The 17,200-nt window shown below is 43.9% G+C and overlaps 1 protein-coding gene across 1 annotated transcript; it reads right to left on the bottom strand.

Annotated features, from left to right (window-relative positions):
- Positions 1 to 3,606: 3,606 nt before the first annotated feature.
- Positions 3,607 to 13,157, bottom strand: LOC311110392 (uncharacterized protein). The gene is made up of 3 exons (XM_084188938.1): positions 12,698 to 13,157; positions 5,518 to 5,648; positions 3,607 to 5,328 (listed from the first exon to the last, which is right to left on the bottom strand). The coding sequence occupies exons 1-3, from the start codon at positions 12,942 to 12,944 to the stop codon at positions 4,060 to 4,062; spliced, it is 1,647 nt and encodes a 548-aa protein (XP_084045064.1). The 5' UTR covers positions 12,945 to 13,157; the 3' UTR covers positions 3,607 to 4,059.
- Between the last annotated feature and the right edge of the window lie 4,043 nt (positions 13,158 to 17,200).

Raw genomic sequence — 17,200 nt, 5'->3', positions numbered from 1 at the left:
TCTTGTAGCCCATTCCAGCCTTGTGTAGGTCTACAATCTTGTCCCTGACATCCTTGGAGAGCTCTTTGGTCTTGGCCATGGTGGAGAGTTTGGAATCTGATTGATTGATTGCTTCTGTGGACAAGTGTCTTTTATACAGGTAACAAACTGAGATTAGGAGCACTCCCTTTAAGAGTGTGCTCCTAGTCTCAGCTCGTTACCTGTATAAAAGACACCTGGGAGCCAGAAATCTTTCTGATTGAGAGGGGGTCAAATACGTATTTCCCTCATTAAAATGCAAATCAATTTATAACATTTTTGACATGCGTTATTCTGTCTCTCACTGTTCAAATAAACCTACCATTAAAATTATAGACTGATCATTTCTTTGTCAGTGGGCAAACGTACAAAATCAGCAGGGGATCAAATACTTTTTTCCCTCACTGTATGTATTTCTCCCTTACCTTGCTCCCCCATCTTTAGTCCACTCAGCAGGTCAATGCTCTCTGGTCCGTCTTCTATTGTCTCCTCTTTGACTAGCAGCAGATCAGGCTTCCCATCCTCCATGTCTACTGACTGTAAGAGATACAGAGTGAGAGGATGTTGGATCAAGAAATCTGATATGAGCACCCTGCTTTGGAGCATCTTGTGATTGGGCAATGAGGGATTGCTGAGTACTATGCAAACATGTTATTTAATTGGATTACTTGACAATTAATCAAGTCCGTATCCACAAATAACATTTTATTGGTCGCATACACATATTTAGCAGACGTTATTGCGGGTGTAAATGCTTGTACGTCTCAGCGTGAGAGTGCTGATCTAGGATCTGTCTACATAGCTTTATTCATTATAATCGAAAAGGCTAAAGTGATCCTAGATCAGCACTCCTACTCTGAGAGGCTTTGTGGATACGGGCCCTGACCTAATACCATACAGACAGTAGTTCACTGTGGGCTCACCTCAGTGAGACTGTGTGTGGTCCTGTGCTGCTCAGCTGGTTCCTCTGTGGGTTCAGGAGGTGTAGTCTGGTTGTCCTCTATGACCATGGTCCCCTCAGGGTTCCCCAGACCCTCCTCACACCCCTCCTCCTTCACCAGCAGCACCTCTGGACCCTCCTCCTCCTGGAAGAGACAGGTGATACAGATTACACAGACATACACTCCCTCAGGTACGTACACACAGATAATAAACACACTTTCAACATGGAGTGTTTACCCATCCCCACTACGTTTGAGTCCTATACTGTAGTTATAGAATGACTTCATTGTTGTTAAACCCATCATGGTGGACATAAATATGTTGAGGGTAAATATGAGTCAGCTATGATAAGTCAAAAAGTCATCATCAGACAAACCTGACTAAACTATTTTAATGTGTACTGTAGGTGTTTTCCTTCATAGTTTGTTCTCCATCTTCTTTTTAAATAGGGAGACAATTTGTTTTCAGCACTTATTTCCATGGCTGATCAAAACCCATTTTACCATGGCTCTCTCTTGTCCCTCTGCAACAGACATATGGTGAGCAATATGTTTGGACCACGGTATCGCAATAAAATCACAGTATTGAATCGCAATACATATAGAATCGTGAGAATCGCAATACATATCGTATTGGCACCTATGTATCGTGTTAATATTGTACCATGATCCCTGGCAATTCCCAGCCCTAATTGGTTATAAAGTGCGGTTGTGTTTATGCAGAATAGGGTGAGATCAGATGTGATATATACTAAAGAGAGTCAATGAAAGTCTTAGAAAAGTCCCATTTTGTGTTTATTCAACATAAACAAGTTTTAAATACACTATATGAAAACCACACATACACATGTCTCTCTGCGTACCTGGCAGACATCTCAGCTTGGAGGTCGGCCCACCACCTCAAGCTCAACAAGACGGAGCTGCTCTGTCTCCCGGGGAAGGCCTGCCAGCTCCAAGACCTCATCATCACGGTTGATTGACAACTCCACTGAGTGCAAAGAACATCAAAGCAGTGACTCGCTCTACAACATCTGTAAAGTATGACCCTTCCTCACGCAGGAAGCGGGGCAGCTTCTGCTAAGCCCAGTCAAAGCACTTCTGTCCTAGCACTCCAATGGTGGAACCAGCTTCCCCCTGAAGCTAGGACAGCGGAGTTCCTGCACATCTTCCCGAAAACATCCGGAACCCTCTTCAAAGAAAAGTTAATAAAAAATATACAGTCGTATGAAAAAGTTTGGGCACCCCTCTGAGGCTGCATAATAATTTACTCTGTCGTCACAGAAAATGATCACAGTGGCATGCCATTCATTTTCTAATAAAAGCTGAGTACTGGGGTATTGTCCAGACAAAGATTTTTAGTGTAGCAATATTAAGTTGTATGAAATTAAATCAGATGTGAAAAATAGGCTATGCAAAAATTTGGGCACCCTTGTCATTCTGTTGATTTCAATACCTGTAACTACTTAGCACTGATTAATTGAAACACACAATTGGTTTGGTGAGCTCATTAAGCCTTGAACTTCATAGACAAGTGCATCCAATCATGAGAAAATGTATTTAAGGTGGCCAATTGCAAGTTGTTGTTCTCTTTGACTCTCCTCTGAAGAGTGGCAACATGGGGGCCTCAAAACAACTCTCAAATGACCTGAAAACAAAGATTGTTCAACATTATGGTTTAGGGGAAGGCTACAAAAAGCTATCGCAGAGATGTAAGCTGTCAGTGTCCACTGTGAGGAACATAGTGAGGAAATGGAAGACCACAGGCACAGTTCTTGTTAAGGCCAGAAGTGGCAGGCCAAGTAAAATATCGGAGAGGCAAAGGCAAAGGATGGTGAGAACGGTCAGAAATAGCCCACAGACCACCTCCAAAGACCTACAACATCATCTTGCTGCAGATGGTGTCACTGTGCATCGTTCAACAATTCAGCGCACTTTGCACAAGGAGAAGCTGTACGGGAGAGTGATGCGGAAGAAGCCTTTTCTGCACACACGCCACAAACAGAGTCGCTTGAGGTATGCAAACGCACATTTGGACAAGCCAGCTTCATTTTGGAATTAGGTGCTGTGGACTGATGAAACAAAGATTGAATTATTTGGTCATAACAAGGGGCGTTATGCATGGCGGCAAAAGAACACAGCGTTCTAAGAAAAACACTTGCTACCCACAGTAAAATTTGGTGGGGGTTCAATCATGCTGTGGGGCTATGTGGCCAGTGCCGGTACTGGGAATCTTGTTAAAGTTGAGGGTCGCATGGATTCCACTCAATATCAGCAGATTCTTGGGAATAATGTTGAAGAATCAGTCACAAAGTTTAAGTTATGCCGGGGTTGGATATTTCAATAAGACAACGACCCAAAACACTGCTCAAAATCTATCCGGGCATTTATGCAGAGGAACAAGTACAATGTTCTGGAATGGCCATCCCAGTCCCCAGACCTGAATATCATTGAGAATCTGTGGGATGATTTGAAGCGGGCTGTCCATGCTCGGCAACCATCAAACCTAACTGAAGTGGAGATGTTTTGTAAGGAGGAATGGTCCAAAATACCTTCATCCAGAATCCAGACACTTATTAGAGGCTATAGGAAGCGTCTAGAGGCTGTTATTTTAGCAAAAGGAGGCTTTACTAAATATTGACGTGATTTTTCTGTTGGGGTGCCCAAATTTATGCACCTGTCTAATTTTGTTTTTTATGCATATTGCACATTTTCTGTTAATCCAATAAACCTCATTTCACTACTGAAATATTACTGTGTCCATCAGTTATTTGATAGATCAAAATGAAATTGCTGATCCAAACACCCAATTATTTATAAATGGAAATCATGGAAATTGTCAGGGGTGCCCAAACTTTTTCATACGACTGTATATATTTCCCTACTAGCACTGACTGCTGATAACTCCTTTGAGGTAAATTGTACATGAATGGAAGTAATGAAATAGGCATTTGTGAACATTATATAGCTACACAGTACAAACACAATATGTAACAGACTTTTTAGGCATATATGCCTTTTATTTCACACAATGTCTGGATTCAATATTCTACCCTGCTGACAACAATGAAAATTAATCTTTGTATTTAATGCAGGGTTTGATCTAAACATCAGAAGCTATCGAGTGGAATGTTTTTCTGCTGGTGTATTCTGAGGCTCCTCTCTGAGAATCTCTCATGTGGACCTTCAGGTGCATCTTCAGGTTGCCAGCCAAAGCGAAGCGCATGTCACACTGCGTACAGCTGAAGGGTTTCTCCCCTGTGTGGACCCTCTGGTGCCTCTTCAGGTCACCAGCCTGGGAGAACCTCTTCTCACACTGGGGGCAGCTGTAGGGCTTCTCCCCTGTGTGGACCCTCTGGTGCCTCTTCAGGTCACCAGCCTGTGTGAAGCGCATGTGACACTGGGTACAGCTGAAGGGTTTCACCCCTGTGTGGACCCTCTGGTGGATCTCCACATTCTGGAGGCAGCTGAAGCCTTTGTTACAGAACATGCAGAGGAACCGCTTTTCTTTACTATTGCCTGATGTGGCTCCCCCTCCCTGAGCCTTGGCACTTTGGTCCTTTGAGTTCAATACCTGATCGAAAAGGATGCGGCAGTGTGAATCCGAAGGTGCCATCGATGTGGACATTGGGTCGCGATCCCTGAATGCGTGTAAAGCGGAGCGGGCGGCGACATTTAGATTTGTCTTTAAGCTTCCCCTGTAATCTAAGAAATCTCTGCCTTGTGAGTGTCCTTCTCCTAAGTGAGTCTCATCTACATTCCATGTCAGAGAAGCATCGCCCTCCACTTTCACCTCATCTACAACCAGACCCTCCCCTTTCTTATCTAGGCACCCTTCAGAGTATACACTACTACTGTACTGGTTCCAGTCCCCTTTAGACAGATCAGTCTGTGTCTCTAAACCCAAGAGCATGTTGCCAGGGTCCATCTCTGTAGCGTAAGAACAAGACGGATCATTGCCAGTCTCTAACGCGTCACCTGAGTCCCGATGGGAATGAACCGTCCTCAGGCTTGGATTACCATGAAGTAAATGCTCTGAACTGGGAGCAGGAGGACAGCCCAGTCTCCCCAGCCCCAGTCTCTCTGTGTCTGACCTGTGGTCAGATCCTGTGTGTAAAAGCCTTTGTGTTACAGTTAAAGTCTCTTTATCTGTCTCTGACTTGAGGACGGCGTTCGGCGTTCCACTGACCTCCGTGATGCTGCGTCGTGTCCTAGGCCTGGGAGCGGCGGCGGTGTGTAGGTCCTCCGTGGCTACAGGGGGCGCCACTTCAGCTGCTGCTCCAGTCTGAATATCGCTACTGTGCCGTGGGTCCTCCTCTCCTTCAGACTTCTCCTGCTTGACCCCAGGACCTGCAGCTTCTGCATCTGCAGACTGACACGAAGAGATTAGGTTATTACTGGTATATGAGTTGAATTGGATAACAATGTCGTAGGGAAGTTTCACAAGCTCCTCTATGGCAGATAAATAAGGAGGTACATGAATAGCTGAGGGGAGCCTTTCTGAAATAAACGGGCCACATTTGATGTACTGTAATTTACTTTGTTACACTATGACACTAACCTCTATCACGATAACATGCTGGGTTGAGGTTCCACTCCCCTCATCTATAGCTATAGGTTGGTCATCTCTCCATGTATTGTGTCCTGCTGGCTTCACAAAGCTCCTGTGGCCTCCAGTGAGATGTCCTTCACCTAAGAGAGTGATTGGGGTAAAAGGGGTTGCTGGGTTTGCTACTTTCAATTCTCAACACTATATTGTACACTAATTACACTGTCTACAATTGGCAAGGATGTAAGGTAGCACTTCTTCTAACTTCTTGATACTATTTATTAATTATGTTCCATGCATCACATTCTTTTAAAAGTATGACAATATAAAATATGGTTAGAATATGATACTGTGTCTTTTAATAATAATTTGTTCTTAATTGACCTGCCTGGTAAAATAAAACAAAGTGTGCAAGATAGCTAAGTAATCAGGGGAAGTATTGCATGCTATCCAAACACTGACCAAGACCATAGACTTCGATAGACATCACATTGTATCTGTCCCATTATGGGTCAGTGAGAGCATGGGCAGCTCCATTGTAGTACAGACTGAGATACGTTCCCGGATTCATCCAATAGCATTGAGGAGATTACCAATAAGTGCATAGACGACGTCGTCCCCAAAGTGACCACACGAACGTATCCAAACCAAAACCCATGGATTACCAGCAATATCCGCGCTGGGCTAAAGACTAGAGCTACCGCTTACAAGGAACGGGACACAGACATGGACGCCTACAAGAAAGCCCGCTACGACCTTTGACGAGACATCAAACATGGAAAAGGACAATATAGGAGGAAGGTGGAGTCCTATTACACAGTCTCTGACGCTCTTCGGATGTGGCAGGGCTTGCAGACGATAATAAATTACAAAGGAAACCCAGCCGTGAAATGCCCAGAACTCCCAAGTGAGCTAAATGCCTTTTATGCTCGCTTCAAGGAAAATAACACTGAGTTATGCATGAAAGCCAATGTTGTTCCGGATGACTGTGTGATCTCGCTCTCTGTGGGTGATGCGAGTAAACTTTTAAACAGGTTAAACACTCAATGTTAAACACGCACAAAGACGGAATACCAGGGTACGTTCTCAGAGCCTACACAGACCAGCTGGCAAGTGTCTTCACTGACATTTTAAATCTCTCCTTGTCCCAGTCTGTATGGAACAATGGCGCCGATAGACATGGCCGCCTTGTTTCAGGCTCCTAAGCAACTTTGCAGTATAGTTTATTTTATTTTATTTCTCAACTTATTAGCCCAGAACGTTATTTGCATTATTACATACAGACAGTAATAATTTTTGGATATCAGAGAGGCGGTAATTCACCAGCATTTCGACCAGGAATATGACTTTCCTGAATTGGATCCTTTGTTCGTACTTTCCAAGGCGATTTAACTTATCTCCAGTGGATGGTGAGCTCTCGTTCTCCGTGGCTGACGTGAGTAAGACATTTAAGCATGTTAACCCTCGCAAGGCTGACGGCATCCCTGGCCGCGTTCTCAGAGCATGCGCAGACCAGCTGGCTGGAGTGTTTACAGACATATTCAATCTCTCCCTATCCCAGTATGCTGTCCCCACTTGCTTCAATATGTCCACAATTGTTCCTGTACCCAAGAAAGCGAAAGTAACTTAACTAAATGACCATCTCCCCGTAACACTCACTTCTGTCATCATGAAGTGCTTTGAGAGGCTAGTTAAGGATCATATCACCTCTACCTTACCTGACACCCTAGACACACTTCAATTTGCATACCGCCCCAATAGATCCACAGACTATGCCATCACCATCGCACTGCATACTGCCCTATCCCATCTGGACAAGAGGAATACCCATGTAAGAATGCTGTTCATTGACTACAGCTCAGCCTTCAACACCATAGTACCCTCCAAGCTCATCATTAAGCTCAGGGCCCTGGGTCTGAACCCCGCCCTGTGCAACTGGGTCCTGGTGTTCGACGGGCCACCCACAGGTGGTGAAGGTAGGCAACAACACCTCCACTACTGATCCTCAACACAGGGGCCCCTCAAGGGTGCAAGCTCAGCCCCCTCCTGTACTCCCTGTTTACCCATGACTGCGTGGCCACTCACGCCTCCAACTCAATCATCAAGTTTGCAGACGACACAACATTAGTAGGCCTGATTACCAACAACGACGAGACAGCCTACAAGGAGGAGGTGAGGGCCCTGGCGGAGTGGTGCCAGGAAAATAACCTCTCCCTCAACAAAACGAAGGAGCTGATCGTGGACTTCAGGAGACAGCAGAGGGCGCACGGCCCCATCCACATCGATGGGGCCGCAGTGGAGAAGGTGAAAAGCTTCAAGTTCCTCGGCGTACACATCACTGACAATCTGAAATGGTCCACCCACATAGACAGTGTGGTGAAGAAGGTGCAACAGTTCCTCTTCAACCTCAGGAGGCTGAAGAGATTCGGCTTGGCCCCTAAAGATCATCACAAACTTTTACAGATGCACCATTGAGAGCATCCGGTCATCCTGTCAGGCTGTATCACCGCATGGTACAGCAACTGCACCATCCGCAACCGAAGGGCTCTCCAGAGGGTGGTGCGGTCAGCCCAACGTATATTTTGATTTGTTTAACCCTTTTTTGGTTACTACATTTTACATTTTCGTCATTTAGCAGACGCTCTTATCCAGAGCGACTTACAAATTGGACATGATTCCATATGTGTTATTTCATTGTTTTGATGTTTTGATAGTAAAAAGAAAGAAAAACCCTTGAATGAGTAGGTGTGTCCAACCTTTTGACCGGTACTGTATATACTGAACAGAAATATGAATGCAACATGTAAAGTGTTGGTCCCATGTTTCATGAGATGAAATAAAATATCCCAGAAATGTTCCATACGCACAAAAAAACGATTTCTCTCAAATGTTGTGTATACATTTGTTTACATCCCTGTTAGTGAGCATTTCTCTTTTGCCAAGATAATCCATCCACCTGACAGGTGTGGCATATCAACAAGCTGATTAAACAGCATGATCATTTCACAGGTGCACCTTGTGCTGCGGACAATAAAAGGCCCCTCTAAAATGTGCAGTTTTGTCACAACACAATGCCACAGATGTGTCAAGTTTTGAGGGAGCGTGCAATTGGCATGCTGACAGCAGTAATGTCCACCAGAACTGTTGCCAGAGAATTTAATGTTCATTTCTCTACCATAAGCCGCCTCCCACGTCGTTTTAGAGAATTTGGCCTCACAACCACAGACCATGTGTAACCACGCCAGCCGAGGATTCCACATCCGGCCTCTTTACCTGCGGGATCGTCTGAAACCAACCAGCTGATCAAACTGAGGAGTATTTCTGTCTGCAATAAAGTCCTTTTGTGGGGAAAAACTATTCTGATTGGCTGGGCCTGGATCCCCAGTGGGTGGGCCTATGCCCTCCCAGGCTCACCCATGGCTGCGCCCCTGCCCAGTCATGTGAAATCCATAGATTAGGGCCTAATTAATTTATTTCAGTTTACCGATTTCCTTATATGAACTGTAACTCAGTAAAATCGTTGAATGTTGCGTTTAAATTTTTGTTCCATATACAATACACATATATACATTTATACTCCGGACTCCGACATTCCTCGTCCTAATATTTCTATATTTCTTAATTCCATTATTTTACTTTTAGATTAGTGTGTATTGTTGTGTATTGTTAGATATTACTGCACTGTTGGAGCTAGGAACATAGGCATTTCGCTACACCCGCAATAGAATCTGAAAAATATGTGTATGTGACAAATAACATTTGATTTGATCCCAACATGTTTCAAACTGACCACCATTGTCCCTGTTCCCAAGAACTCCAAGGTAACCTGCCTAAATGACTATCATCCCATAGTACTCACATCTGTAATAATGAGCTTTGAAAGGCTGGTCATGACGCATCAACATATCATTCCAGACACCCTGGACCCACTCCAATTCGCATACCGCCCCAACAGATCCACAGATGATGCAATCTCAATTGCATTTCACACTGCTCTCTCCCATCTTGACTAGAGGGGAAATAACTATGTGAGAATGCTGTTCATAGACTACAGCTCAGCATTCAAAACCATAGTCCCCTCCAACTCATCACCAAGCTCGGGACCCTGTGACTGAACACCTCCCTCTGCAACTGGATCCTGGACTGCCTGACGTGCCGGCCCTAGGTTGTGAGGGTAGGCAACAACACCTCCGCCACGCTGACCCTCAACATGGGGGCCACTCAGGGGTGCGTGCTTAGTCCCTTCCTGTAAACCCTGTTCACCCACAACTGCACAGCCACGCACAACTTCAACACCATCATCAAGTTTGCTGACGACACAACGGTGGTAGGCCTGCTAACCGACGGCGATGAGACAGCTACAGGGAGGAGATCAGAGACCTGGCACACATTCACAACACACACATACACTTATACACACACACTTTCACACTCATCATATACTGCTGCTAAGCTGTTCTTTATTTTTCTCTTATTATCTATCCTGATACCTATTCACATTACCCTGCCTTTATGTACATATCTACCTCAAATACGTCGTACCCATGCACAGTGATATCACAGACAGAAGGGGTAACCCATACAGGTCACAGGGGCTATAAAGCTGAAGCATCCGTTTAGAACGTTTTCTCACCACCAAATATAGTAGTGAGAGGAAGTCCAGTTGTGGGTAGTGGGAGAGGATGGAACTAGGTGAAACTGTGCCGACATTCTGCAAATTCTCTCATCGATTAAACGTCTGATCTCAATACATTTTTCTGTTCCCAAAACTACAATCTGTTACAAACACAGTGCACTAAGTTTTATAGACTTCACGCTTTACCAAAGTAAAAAAAAAATGCATTGTTTATTAGGAGTGCAACATCAAATTGAGTTTGTGCACACGCGCACTTCAGAGGAGGCGTTCCCTAACGGAAATATTGAAATACATACTACAACGCGCCAATAGGATCTCGCTAGCTCGTGCTTGGCTTTGCCCACCTCCTTGCTTGTTTGGCCCACTATGCTTCATTTGCTCCCACTGTAAACGACACAAATGAACTATCTTGGGTTAGTTATAAATATATTTGGCGATATGGTACTAATACTCCCTGTATATAGCTTCAATCTTGTGTACAGTCATGGTCAAAAGTTGTGAGAATGAGACAAGTATTGGTCTTCACAAAGTTTGCTGCTTCAGTGTTTTTAGATATTTTTGTCAGATGTTACTATGGTATACTGAAGTATAATTACAAGCATTCCATAAGTGTCAAAGGCTTTTATTGACAATTGCATTAAGTTTATGCAAAGAGTCAATATTTGCAGTGTTGACCCTTCTTTTTCATGCCCTCTGCAATCCACCCTGGCATGCTGTCAATTAACTTCTGGCCCACATCCTGACTGAGCCCATTCTTGCATAATCAATGCTTGGAGTTTGTCAGAATGTGTGGGTTTTTGTTTGTCCACCCGCCTCTTGAGGATCGACCACAAGCTCTCAATGGGATTAAGGTCTGGGAGTTTCCTGGCCATGGACCCAAAATTTCGATGTTTTGTTCCCTGAGCCACTTAGTTATCACTTTTGCCTTATGGCAAGGTGCTCCATCATGCTGGAAAAGGCATTGTTCATCACCAAACTGTTCTTGGATGGTTGGGAGAAGTTGCTCTCGGAGGATGTGTTGGTACCATTCTTTATTCATGGCTGTGTTCTTAGGCAAAATTGTGAGTGAGCCCACTCCCTTGGCTGAGAAGCAACCCCACACATGAATGGTCTCAGGATGCTTTACTGTTGGCATGACACAGGACTGATGGTAGCGCTCACCTTGTCTTCTCTGGACAAGCTTTTTTCCGGAAGCCCCAAACAATCGGAAAGGGGATTCATCAGAGAAAATGACTTCACCCCAGTCCTCAGCAGTCCAATCCCTGTACCTTTTGCAGAATATCAGTCTGTCCCTGATGTTTTTCCTGGAGAGAAGTGGCTTCCTCGCTGCCCTTCTTGACACCAGGCCATCCTCCAAAAGTCTTCGCCTCACTGTGCGTGCAGATGCACTCACACCTGCCTGCTGCCATTCCTGAGCAAGCTCTGCACTGGTGGTGCCCAGATCCCGCAGCTGAATCAACTTTAGGAGACGGTCCTGGCGCTTGCTGGACTTTCTTGGGCGCCCTGAAGCCTTCTTCACAACAATTGAACCCCTCTCCTTGAAGTTCTTGATGATCCGATAAATGATTGATTTAGGTGCAATCTTACTAGCAGCAATATCCTTGCCTGTGAAGCCCTTTTTGTGCAGAGCAATGATGACTGCAAGCGTTTCCTTGCAGGTAACCATGGTTAACAGAGGAAGAACAATTATTTCAAGCACCACCCTCCTTTTAAAGCTTCCAGTCTGTTATTCTAACTCAATCAGCATGACAGCGTGATCTCCAACCTTGTCCTCGTCAACACTCTCACCTGTGTAAACGAGAGAATCACTGACATTATGTAAGCTGGTCCTTTTGTGGCAGGGCTGAAATGCAGTGGAAATGTTTTTTGGGGATTAAGTTCATTTTCATGGCAAAGAGGGACTTTGCAATTAATCTGATCACTCTTCATAACATTCTGGAGTATATGCAAATTGCCATAAAAAAACTGAGGCAGCAGACTTTGTGAAATTGTATATTCGTGTCATTCTCAAAACCTTTGCCCACGACTGAATTTTATTCCTATTCCTCGTGTTACAATTTGTATTTTGCTTATTTTTTTACTCTGCATCGTTGGGAAGCGCTCGTAAGCATGCATGTCACAGTATATCTACACCTGTTGTATTCAGCGCATGTGACAAATACAATTTGATGCCACCATTTTGTAGTCAATTTTCTTTTTCTACTACTTTATGAGTTGGTGAAACAAACAAAGTGTGCATACTGCCACCTGTATTGTGTTGTTTGAACAGGTATAAAGACAAAGTTGGCGATTTACTACCACCTGCAGTTATGATATTTTTACTCACGAGTATAATTCATTGGTTGATCAAAGATCCCTGAATGGCATAATGTGATCCTTCCTTAACCCATAGGAAGTCCCACCCAGTTGACTGCTTCAAAACGGTTTATGTACTCAATGGCGCTGCCCATACTAACAAGCTTTTGAGTCCACTATCATTCTCTAGGACCAACACACTATTTTGGTAACACATCTGAACACATGGGCCCCGCAGCCTCTGCCTTCTGCTAAATGTACCTCTTGCCATTCCTCTGTATCGGTCAAGGATCTTGACACTACTGGGACGACGCTCGCGTGCCACCTTCAGTTCCAGTAGCTGTAGTTTCCTCCTCAATGCCCTGTTTTCTTTCTGGCTTTGAGTTATTGTCAAACGAAACACTGCATAGTCGTCGTCTACGAGTTTACAGATCTCTGCCACGGCTGCATTCGCTAGCCCCTCCACAATGGAGGCTATTTGAGTGTGAAAAACTACAGAGTTAGCCATTGTTAGCTAACGTTAACAAGTAGCCAGCTAGCGTTAACTAGATAACATATCGACCAAGTCCTGTCTCCAACATAAATTAAAGACTACCTGAGGTAAGTATGTGATTCTGTGCAGTTAAATGAGTTTGAGTTCCAGGGTGTTGTTAAACGTCTAAATAAAAACAAAAACGCTAACAAGAAATTGTTCTTGGTCACTGTTTACTTCCTTTTACACAGAAGATAAATGATCTTATTGGTTGGTGTCATAGCTCAAAGGGCGTGGTTAAATGAAAAAGGAACGCGCACTGTTCTTTGAAATACGGTACTACTTATTACATTACACATCAAAACTATGATCAGTAGTTGTGTCCGAATACCAATACTAGCGTATTATATGCTTCATTAAACTGCATACTCATTTCGCGTTTGATTTAGGAGAATTCACTCGTCTTTTACGACTTACGTGTTTGACAAGAGGTGATAATGAGAGATTGACGCCCTGTAACAAAATGAACGAATGGTGGGAGTCAACGCAATGGCGCATTAGATGGATGATGCATTCGAAATTTAATATACTATAAGACGTTAATTTTCGCATAATATTTTGTAAGCTAGCATATGGGTATTCGGACACGACCAATATCTTTAAAGCTGAAAACAGACTTCTTTAGAAAGAAGTGTGTTAGTAAGAAAGAATAAAACAACTTTATACCACCTTAATCAAATTGTATTAGTCACATGCTTCGTAAACAACAGGTGTGAATTAACAGTGTAACGCTTACGTATGGGCCCTTCCCAACAATGTAGAGGGAAAGAAAATAGAGCCATAGGGTGCGTTCGTAAATTCACTCTGGCTATCTATTCAGATTTCAAAGCACTCTGGTTTGAGTGTGCCAGAGTGCAGAATAACTGATGAATTTATGAACTCCCAACACCCGTTGAATATGACCAGTGTCAATAAAAGTTGGCAAAAAAAGGTAATTCAATTGTTGGCAGCAGCACAGTTACAGTCACTAACGCTCCAGATAACATGAAAACAGCCTAACCACCTCTGCGGGGGCGAGTAAAATGGTCAGTGAGGTGTTCTCTCATTTGTGTCTGTTAGTAGCTAGCAAGGTAGCCAACTTTAGCCAGTTAGCTTGACAGCCTTTGAGGTCAGAACACTCGGATCAACCGTACTCCTCCGCCAGTGTCCAGTGAGCGCTCTGAACGAACACGTAATATTAAAAGTAGTAAATTAGTAACGATAACTTTGCTATATACACGGGTACCAGTACGTAGTCGATGTGCAGGGTGTTAGAAATTGCGTAATTCAAATCTGGTATTGGAATAAGAATCAAGAGATCTTCAATCCAAGCTAAATTGATTATATGCAAAATGTATGTATGATAAGTATGAAGGTTCGTATACGGGCTCACTGAAATACCACGCAGGGCAGACAGAGAACTGATCCATTGTTACAGGTTCTTCCACATATACTCTGACAGAGAGAGAGAGTTCCCACCTCTCTGCTGGCCAATCAGAGTAGAGACTGAGCGTGGTTTAGACTTACTCAGCCAATCCGTTGGCGCATAGGCTAGTCCCAGCCTCTTGGCGCTCCACTTGTTGCACACTGTTGCCAGGCATAAGTTTATCATAACAACCTGTAGTACCCATGTCCTTGGACGGTTCACAGATCACAAAGAAGCAGTGTAGTCTAGTATTTTGAGACAAGTTCTTATCTCATCTTACCCCCTAACGTTCCACACATGAATCACAGCCTGCTATGTGAAACAATTTATATCAGTATAGTACAAACCTTCTATGCTTATCATTAATGCATTCCTTCTAAGCTATTCATCACATACATATCCAATTATGAGAAAACAAATCCCAACAATCCCCCTTTTCACACCCACTGGGTGTGAACCCAAAATAAGAAAACCCAAAATAAGAAAACCCAAAATAAGAAATTTCAGGGAAATTTGGATTCCCCCTTTTGACACCCTCTAGGGTGTCACTCATTAAAATACAATACAAACAAAAAGAATCACACTTTTATTAATAGACAATAATGATAATAAAAAGACCTTCAGTCCTTCCATCTACACCTAACTTGTACTGAGTTGGCTACCAGTCCCCCAGGAACTTCAAACCTTCACATAAGGAAAGACAAACATTCACAATGGTTAACTTGATTAATAAAGCATATTAAAACATAAAACACAAACAGGGAAGTAAATTTATGCCCCCTTTACACACCCTCTAGGGTGTCACTCCACCAAGCCTGGTAGGTCATATCCTTCATTCCTTAGGTTGGAGTCCGGGATTGGGACGTATCTCACCATCTGTTGGGAAACCACCTTATCCATCTCCTTTTCTCACCAACCCTCAGACACAGGAAATAAGACAACATCCACAAAGAACAAGTATACCCATAGAAGCTATAACTTTACCCAGAATAGTCACAACAATAGTTTTCCATTTACCAAATATGTTATCAAACCAACCGTTTAGGGAGCTATCAATACCAGAGTTCTCAGCCAGTTTGTTTGCCAGCGTGGTGAGTCCCTCAAGCGCTTTGGTCACGGACCCGTCCGGTGCTGTGTTGTTGGAGATGAAAGTACAGCACATAGATCCAAACAGAACACAAACCCCGTCCCGCTCAGCCAAAAGCATATCTAAAGCTATTCTATTCTGCCATGTCATTAAGCTAGTTGCCGCTGTCTGCTCAGCTAATCCCTTTATTGCATTATTATTATTTTATTTTACGAGTGTGGTTTATAAATCTTTGCTGGTTATAGTAAATATAATTTATCCAATCTACGTTTTTATTAATTGTTGACCACTAAAAAAGACTTGATTCAAACCCAGCTGCAATCTGATTCCTAGCTTTGAATTGTTCTGGAACCCCTCGAGGTACTCCTATCCCATCAATATATATATCCTTTCATCAAAAGGATCCCGGGAGGAGGTCCCACTTTCTACGTGACAACTCACCAGTCTCTGACACGTTTGATTGTTTACGTATGTAGGTGAGTTCACAATCAGTTATCACCACACAACCATCAGATGTCAGCACGGGCCTGGTTTTGGCTCCTAAAATCCTCTGGCTGCAACAAAGAGGAGAGATTAGTCATGGTCTCTTTAGTTGTGATATTCTCTGTGTGGGAGCAGGAGCTAAGATGCCCTACCCTGTATCCTATCTTATTAGTCCTAGAAAAACAATTAGAATCCCCTGAGACTTCAAACGGAGGCATCCTAGGTCGGATGACTTTGTTATCAGGGGTTACAGATAGTGCAAGTTACTACAAGACTCTTTCACCACATTCCCAGGTGGCTTGCATGGAGGATAAACCTGACAGAGAGTTAAAGCCTGTCAAGGGGAACGGAGTAGTTGTTAACCTTGGTTTGGCTGTCCCACAGGCATAACAGTCCTCTCTAGACAGTTCTTGCAGTATACTAAATCCATTCCAACCACAGGTCAAGATTTCTACACCCTGTCTCCACCTGTCCTACTTTCTTCAGGTCTATAGTTTGCACCATCTTTACCACAGCCCCGGTCTCACTACCTCCCTCAGAGAGGTTTACTCTATAGGGTGCCCCAGTTGAAGAGGATATCTCACTTGTTCAGGTCTGTAACCTGTTTTAGCGTATTTCAGACTTTCAGACAGCACCTACCCTTATATGGGTCGCACTGCCATTTTCTGGTAATTCCCTACTTTCACAATACTACACCTGTCCCTAAACTGTGTATGGAGATTGACATATTCCCCCCCCCCCCCCCCCCCCCCCCCCCCCCCGCTCGGTATGAGTAACTACATAGTCCCAGGATGTACATCGTGACATACATATGGTGATGTCCTTCCCTAAAGTCCCTAGTACTTCCCCTTTCCCTACGTCTAGCTGTCTCCTATGCCTTTGTAGACTGTGCTCAGGTATTATTTTATCAACTTGTGTTAGGTTAACTACTACTTCTGGCTGATCAGGAGGGTTTGAGTGTGTTAGGAATATGGCCCCCACAATCAGACAGCTACCTACCGTCAGGAGACCTGTGAATCCCCACCCTCGCCCTGAGAACATGTCAGACGCCAGAGGCCAACCCATTGCTTTACCTTCTATTGAACTCACACAGGGATGATCAGACAGGGTAAGGGAATCTTCGTTAAGGAGCCAACCCCCGAGCCCTAGTGGTGATCGGTTCTTTCTCCTAACTCTGTGTTTGTTCATCAGGTGTAACTGGGTTTACCTTTTTGCAGTGTGTGACATGCACCCAGGTGGATCTAATAGGACTTGGTA

This window comes from Coregonus lavaretus (genome assembly GCF_964263955.1).
Source record: "Coregonus lavaretus genome assembly, contig: SUPER_35_unloc_5, whole genome shotgun sequence".
Classification (NCBI taxonomy): domain Eukaryota; kingdom Metazoa; phylum Chordata; class Actinopteri; order Salmoniformes; family Salmonidae; genus Coregonus; species Coregonus lavaretus.
This window is presented reverse-complemented; position numbering and strand designations above follow the sequence as displayed.

Coding starts and splice junctions, on each gene's coding strand:
- LOC311110392 (XM_084188938.1), bottom strand. CDS start 12,944: ATGGCTAACTCTGTAGTTTTTCACACTCAAATAGCCTCCATTGTGGAG. Junction 5,649..12,697: donor ATACAGAGGAATGGCAAGAG/GTACATTTAGCA, acceptor TCACTCTCTTAG/GTGAAGGACATCTCACTGGA. Junction 5,329..5,517: donor AGCATGTTATCGTGATAGAG/GTTAGTGTCATA, acceptor TCTTCGTGTCAG/TCTGCAGATGCAGAAGCTGC.